At 49.9% G+C, this 7,625-nt stretch overlaps 1 protein-coding gene and 1 long non-coding RNA gene across 3 annotated transcripts in view; one reads left to right on the forward strand and one right to left on the reverse strand.

Annotated features, from left to right (window-relative positions):
• The window catches only part of GPR158 (G protein-coupled receptor 158), a 186,734-nt gene extending 184,077 nt beyond the window's left edge, over positions 1–2,657 (reverse strand). The window contains exon 1 of the mRNA XM_061351396.1: positions 1,529–2,657. Within this exon, the coding sequence (XP_061207380.1) occupies positions 1,529–2,400 (872 nt within the window). The 5' untranslated portion in view covers positions 2,401–2,657. The remainder of the gene's footprint in view (positions 1–1,528) is intronic.
• Positions 2,658–2,796: 139 nt separating this feature from the next.
• On the forward strand, positions 2,797–6,737 carry LOC133211215 (uncharacterized). 2 transcript variants are annotated; one of them, XR_009725150.1, is made up of 4 exons: positions 2,797–2,931; positions 3,925–4,038; positions 4,727–4,782; positions 6,065–6,737. It is a non-coding gene; the product is annotated as an uncharacterized LOC133211215 (long non-coding RNA). The 2 variants fall into 2 exon arrangements; XR_009725149.1 differs by lacking the exon at positions 2,797–2,931 and having other exon boundaries at positions 3,909–4,038.
• Positions 6,738–7,625: the final 888 nt, after the last annotated feature.

Raw genomic sequence — 7,625 nt, forward strand, 5'->3', positions numbered from 1 at the left:
TTGATTTAAATTGATATCAAGATCTAAATTCTTAAGACAGATGGTTAGTAGCTGCCACCCTACCCCAGCCTGGTAGTTCTTCAAGTTACATGAACCTCTGTCCCCAACAAGAGAATATCAGCCTACCCTAGTTTTCATCTGTATCATGAAGTTATAGAAAAGAAAACTACATTTCAATGATCTATGAGAAGTATCATGAACTTTTCTGGACCACCTGCAAGGTCCAGAAGATCCCTGCTACAGAGCTATTCTTGAGTTTTGGCCTGGGGAGAAATTCGGCAACAAGCAGCCTGCAGATGAGCTCACTGTACCTTAACCCTGCCAGCCCCGTAAGTGGAGAGTTCCAGAGCAAAGGTGATTCCATAGAGAAATAAGCAGCCACTCTTTAGTCAAGAGCTGCTTGGGGTTGGTTTGGTTTTTTTTTCCCCAAAAAGAAACATTCATACCTGTTGGATCCCACCAGATTTCAGAGTAAGCCAAGACAACCAGTGTTCATGAACATTACTGGCTCACCACCTAGGTATGGCAAAATCTCCTCAGCATCTGCTGTGTTCTTGGCTACTTTTACCTATTACTGATTTGCAGCATAACACAAGTTCTGTGCTCTTCTGACCCCTGACGAATGCCAGCTGCTTCTGGGCAGTGGGTATTCCCCAAGGGATAGTGTCATTCATGAGCACCACCACAGAAGTGCAGGCAGGAAAATCTGGCATCTCATACAGCACAGGTTGCTCTCATTCTTTGGACAAATACCCCTTTGCTAGAAAGGCCCAAGAACTGTCCTTTTCATACCCCCCTCTCTGCTAGTTACAGCCCTCTGGCAAAGTCCTGGGGTAACAGGAATAAAAAAAAGTAAACAATTCTTTACATATGCCAAGTATCTGCTCCACAGCTATATAAACCAGGGGCGTCCCTAAAGCAAGCTTACCAACTGCCAGTTCAGGCTGTAGCCACATGCACTATGACAGAACTGCAGTCACAAATACTTATTCACCTACAAACATACTGACCAGGCTTGAGCCCCCCACAGTGGATGTGCTCTGGAGGCCAGAATCCACAGCTCACCAGCATAACAATGTTGATTCCCAGCTGGTTAAAAATCACAGCTGGGGTCAAACTATGCTTAATTACGCAGTGTAGCAAGAAACTGACACCTCGGTAAACATCTCCCTCTTGCAGTCAGAAATAACTGCAACTGGCAACTGCTTCTCTCCTCTCCCCACCTGAAGCACACCAGGAGCACAGCCCACACGCACACCTGTTTCAGTGCATGTAAAGCAAACACTGTCATACAGATGGAGATGAAAGTGATTCTTCTAGTGAGCAACTGCTCCCTAAGGCACGCTAAGGTAGTGCTCAACAGGAAGGCCTGAGGTTGCTCTGCGGTGTGACTGAGCAGCCAGCCTGGCAAGGGTTGGTCAGGTCACTCCAGACACAGCATGCTCCCCCTCCCTAGGAAGGGGGCATAGCCAAAACCCCATTCTACCACCTTCTCGACAGCAAGCAAACAGATGAACACTCCTCCTACCTGAACTCAGGGAGGAGGTTCGGCCGAAGCCCATAGAAAGCCGCTGAGAGAGTCACCAGCCAGCCGGGTCTGTAATTCCCATTCTCACACTCCAGGTAAGGCGAGGACCACCTGATGTGGTTCTTATCGGCAGTGAAGCTCTCCCATCTCTTCCAGCTGTTCTCTAAAGTTCTGGGCCCCGTGTTCAAGACCTTCCTATGCAGATGTGGCCTCCACTTGCGCTTCAAGCTGTGGAACCACTCTGTTTCCACAGAGGCGTTGGCCAGGCGGTGAGCCGAGGAGGATAAGTCCTGCAAGAGGACTTGGCTCTCGTGCCTGCTGGCCTGGAGGAAAACCTGGGGTGTGGAGGAGAAAGGCTCCGTGCTGAAAGTGATAGCTGCCCTGGAGATATTGGGGTCCCCCTCCAGGAGGCTCCTGATCAAGGCGCGGTACCACTCCAGGTCCTCCTGCAAGTTCTGCTCCCGCGACTTATTGCTCTGGAGGATCATGTTGAGAAAGTTGGTGGCGTGGGTGAGGGTGTCCAGGGCCCCGTGCAGGGATGGGTGCGAGGTGAAGCGCGACTTGCCGGCCAGGCTGGCCAGCTCGTACCGCCCGGAGCAGTTGGCACGCCGCAGCTCCCGGGAGTCACCCGTGAAGAGGAACGAGGCCACGTCCTGGGGTACCTCCTCAGCGAGCCGCTGCGCCAAGATGGTGCTCGCCATAGAGCGGCTCCGCGGGGCCGGCGGAGGCTCCCGGCTCTTGATGTGGTTGTAAATAGGCTGTCTCCCTCTAAGTGCCCGATCCTGGCTGCGCACCGCCTGCCCTTCGCCGGTGGCGGCCCCGAGCCCCCGCTGGGCGAGGAGCAAGAAGAGAAGGAGCCGAAGCAAAGCCATGTCCCCCAGCGCTCCCGCAGGCGCGGCCAAGTGGCTGAAGACGGGCTTCGCGCAGGCGGCCGCGGCGCAGGGGCACGAACGCGCAAGGGCAGCCGAGCGGCAGCGGGCGGAGATCGGCCCCGGGCCCGCGAGTCACCTGTGGCAGCGCCGCCCGCGCCTTCCCCAGCGCGGGTCGCCGCGTAGCCCCGCCGCCGGCGCGGAGCGGCTCGCAGCCCCTCCGGCGACGGCAGCGGCCGCAGCGAGCCCGTCTGCGCCTCCTCCCGCCGCGGCCACCGCGCTCACTGAGCTGCTGCCCAGCGCAGCGCGCAGGGGCGGCGGCGCCCGCGCCCGGCGAAGCGCAGGATCCCCCCGCGGCGCCCCGCCGCCGCCCGCGCTCCACCACTCCGCATCCTTCAAGCGCTGCTGCCGGAGAAGGGTGACCGGGACTGCCACTTGCTGCGGGATCAGCGGGCGGGGCTGCTGCCAGGGAGCCAGCGGGCGAAAGCCCGCCTCCGCCAGCACCAGGCTCCCCGAGCGAGCACTCCCACCTAGGTGAGACTGCTCACCGTGCAGCTCCGCCGCGGGCAGCCAGGCACCCCTTCCCCGCCAGCCCTTATAGGTGTACGCCGGGCAGCTGCCGCCCTGTGTGGCCGTCTCAGCTGTCAGTCAGCCGGCAGCCATTCACGGGGCAGGAGGATGGCGCTGTGCGGCGCTGAGGGGGGCGGTACCGCCGCCTCGGAGAGACGTCGAGGCACCTCTCTTCACCTGCCGCCGGCTCAGCGCCGGGCACGACGGGGTGGGGGTAGCTTCCCGCCGCAGCGGCAGCCATAGCCGCTCCGCTTTCCCCCCTCCCGAACCCCGCATACGCGGAGCTGGCCCGGCGCGGGTTCCACAGCGCCGGCTCTGCCGCGGCCGGGGCTGTGCGAGGGGCTTGCCCGGGGAGTGTGGCAGCGACACCTGCTGGCCGGGCCAGGAGCGCGCTGCTGCGCCTCCACTCCACGCCGCGGGCGGGCGGGAGGGAAGGGGCGTACGGTGGCCCCTGGGGCTGTAAGAATTCCCCCGCCGCGGGGCACAGGAGGAGCCCGGAGCTTCGGGGTAGGGCGACTGCAGCCAGAGCCTCGCTGTGTAGGGTGGTGTTTGCCCTCCGCTGTGAGGGAGGTGCGCTCGCTTCAGACAGTACTGAGGTGGGTGGGAGGATTGGTATAAGACTGAGCCTCGGTTTCCCTCGGGAGGTGTGGGTCAGCCGGGGTGCACCGGGAGGGAGGAAGAAGGCGTTTGGCAGAGGGTGCGGCGCTTGGGGGGGAATGGGGAACTTTGTCTTTTCCAGGACCATGACCCAGATGCCCCCATCGTGTGCAGGTGCTGCCACAATCCCCAGGCTTCTTGCATGGGCTGTCCCATGTCACCTCACACATAACCCATAACGGCCCATACACAGGGTACATCCCACCATAATGGGAACTGAGCTACGTCCCTCTCCCTTCAATTACAGTGGCTGACTGGTTGTATTTCTGTAACCATAACCTTTCCTCTTTTAACTCCAAGATGCTAATTCCTACTGCTGTCTTCAAAACTAAGAAAGCCCTTAATCCAGTGGCTTTCAATGCTGACCTGCAGAGCACCTGCGTGGAGTCAAAACAGCACTGGCTGATCACCTAGGTTTGCCACTTGCTCTGCTGAAACCACCCTTGGAAAAGCACAGATGCATTCAAGAGGTAGTTGGGATTTTCCAGATAAGCCATGAGTCATAGGGCCATCATGATCAGTAATATGGATCTAGTTTGCAGAGCATCTAAACAGATGTTTAACTTTGTGCATCATGGTTGGCAGAAGTATTCACCTGCTTGATATCTTACTGTTGATGAGGGGTTTGTGGCAAGAGGTAGGTAGCCAAGGGTGAATTTTTAGAGAAGGAGGCCCGCAGCAAAATCTAATTACAATTAATTCAATTCTGGCTTAATATAAAACTCAATTTTGAAATTCAAAAGTGCAGATGAAAAGAGTTGTAAAAAGAGGATCCTCTTTTTTTCTTTCTCCCACACACACATGTGCATGCGCATCCTATAAGGAGCAGATTTCAGTCATGCAAAATATATGATCTAATTTTAAACCACTGACAAGATGTGCTCCTTAAAGCATACTCTTATTTTAGAATTATTTGAAGCTGTACTTAAAGGAATGGTCATTCTAATACAGCTAACTATAAATCACATTTGCAATCCATAAATCCTAGTGATGTAAATGCACTTTATCTTTACATAGGGTGACCTTTAATAACTATAGTATCACATGTGGATAAGAGAGAAAGTTATAAATGCAGCTTTTTTTTTTTTCTTGTTACATGCAGATGATGAGGATATTCACTGCTTAAGAATAACTTACTTGTTCTGAACTTTCCCTCAAGTGACTAGCCTGTGAGATTAGAAAGCACATATACTTAGCAACTCAGAAGCTGATATTTATGGTTTAGCACAGCACAGGGAGTCTGTGTTTCCAAGTCTGCACTGAACAAATACCTAAAGATGCATTATTTGCTTGGATAAGTGAGAACCAGGGCTTTTGACAGGAGCAGCTGTCAGGACTGAGCTAAACTAACATGGGATCAGTTACATGGGGAGATATCAATGGAAACATAAACAAACAAGCATTTTTTTAAGGTGTGCCTGTGCTGATTCTCTTTCCTGACTGTCACAGGCTGCTCTAAAGGAAAGGTCAGTTCCCTGATGGTAATTCGCTTCCCCTAATGTAGCCTGACTATTAATATCCATCTGAACTGCACTCAGACTGCTAAATGGCCACATTCACAAGAGGACAATAAAAAATCCTTTAATGTACCTGCATAGTAAGCTCCTTCTGTTTCTTGACCTCAGAAAATCGTATCATAGAATGGTTTGGGTTGGAAGGGATCTTAAAGACCATCTAGTTCCAAACCCCCTGTCATGGGTAAGGACACCTTCCACTACACCAAGGTTGCTCAAGGCCCTCCCCAGCCTGGCCTTGAGCACTGCCAGGGATGGGGCAGCCACAGCTTCTCTGAGCAATCTGTCTGATGAGGTAAAAGGCTCTTTTTTCTATTACTTGTTTCCTCTGTGCTTGTGCTCTCTGTGCTACTAAGTCAGAGAGGAGGAGAGGTTAACTAGAGGACTTTCTTATTAAGGATGCCAGGTTTATTGTTCAGTCTCATACAGCTGCATCGCAGAGGGTTCAGTGAGCCTTTCTTTATCCTCTCAGGCTCCCTCCTGCAGTCAGTTCAGATCTGCTCTCAATCAGCTGTCGTGTACAGCCAGGATCAAAGTAAGGTACAAACAGATTTTAAGACATTGCAGATGTGCATCTCCTTATGGCTTTGTAAAAACCGTGCTGTGGGACACAAAGCCCACTGTTCAGTGCCCAGATCCAGGGCACTGGCGATATGGAAAGATAGTACCCTCTTACATTAAGGAAATCTACCAGGCATTTTATTTACAGGATTTTACTCAGGATTGGAAGAAATGTAGGAACCTTTGCTCATTGTATTTTTATGTTAATACTGAAATGCAGTGATGATCCTGGTGTGTCATTTATAGTCAGTTGACCATGTCAGGAACCTGTTCAGCTGTGACCAGTAAAATGTGAAAATGGACTGGGAGTCCCTGAGACACACAATTACTGTGACTGAATAATGTTTTCTTTGTTTCTGCCTCAGTTCTGCCAGAGCTGCTGCTTCAAGCCATCCACCAGCAAGGAATCGAGGCATCTGGCCACTGTCCTGCATACTTCTGAGTTTTTACAACTATCACAATTGCTGAATGGAAAGTACCTGTGTGTGAAGGGTCTTGGTTCATTGTATTACCTATCAGGCTAGAAGTCTGCGTTTAGATGTGGCCTGAGCTAAATCTGGGGTCTAATTACAGTGTAGAAAAAAATAGCAGTGCAAAATGTTACAAATTTTTAACAGCTAGAGTAAGTGTAACCTACTTTCTCCAAATACTGTCTATACAAGAAGATCTTGGTTTATCTGAACTATTTGCAGAGCTGGAAGCATCAGGATTACTGCACTCTTAAAATCAAGTGGAATGAAGAAAAGACTGTTGTAGCTGTGAAATGTATTCATTAAATATTTATTATTATTTGTCCTAAACTATTTATTAATATTTGTCCTAAACCAATTGGGTGATACAAAGACTATACTCACTAAGAGTAAGCGCTAAAATTCTGAGAATGATGTATTTTATTTCTCTCACAAAACAGAAACAGAATATTTATCAAAATCATTGCTAATGGTATTTAAAAAGAGATGAAAAAGAAAGTGATTTTAAAATAAAAGTACTCTTACTTTTAGCTTGATTACCTAAAGAAATAATGTTCTTGCAATCATATTTTTGTCTGTCTGAGGAGTCCCTTCTGTCTGCCAATAGCTTCTGATCTCATTAGTTAATTTCAGCTAAGTCTGACAGCATTACGAAGGCCTCAAAGTCTCTATAAGCTTCTACAAATCTTGTGAAACTTACATGTGGATCAAAGAAAGCAACCCATGTTAGTATTTGTGCTGCAGAGTGACTTCAACAGTTACACGGTCTCTTTGGTCTTTCTTCTGGCTGCTCATATTGGCCAATAGCATAAATATACCCCAAAACAGCTGGAACACATGGACAGCCTCCCCACTGAATAGACAGTGAACAGCCAACAGGGCTGGTGGGGAAGAACTCAAAAAGACAAGGAGGAGCTGGAGGTACTGTTGATGGTGGGCACAGTGCCATGAGGCTTTAATATATGATGCAAAGAATGCATGGGGACTGGGAGATAGGCTGGATTTATTGCAGGAGATGACAGAAATAGTGAGCATGAATCTGTTGTAAACCAGGCTTCGTTAGTTCTCTTTTTTTCCTCTCACAAATGAGGTAGAACCACCACCTAAACATTAAAAAAAAAAAAATAAAAAAATAAATAGGAAATAACCAAAATGCAGAGTTCTTACTTAGAAGCTGATGGAAGAAGATGGAAGAGCTTACATGTAAATTAACATTCACTTGTAGTGAGAAATTGAAACCCACTGGATATTTTCTTGGAAACAGTGGGACAGAAAGAACCTACAGAAGTTACCCTGTCAGCACTCTTTATTTTCTTTGTTTCTTTGCTTGCTTCTCAGAGTACAATCACTGTCAGCCAGTATCTGTCTGCAAAAGACCACTTTGACTTACTCCTTTTTAATTTTTTCTAGGCTAAATTAAATGGATCTGTATGCTTTCTAAAACTGTTGTGGGCCC

This window comes from Neopsephotus bourkii, unplaced genomic scaffold (genome assembly GCF_033783945.1).
Source record: "Neopsephotus bourkii isolate Nb327-2 ecotype Australia unplaced genomic scaffold, CSIRO-AGI_Nbou_v1 NB_53, whole genome shotgun sequence".
NCBI classification, from domain to species: domain Eukaryota; kingdom Metazoa; phylum Chordata; class Aves; order Psittaciformes; family Psittacidae; genus Neopsephotus; species Neopsephotus bourkii.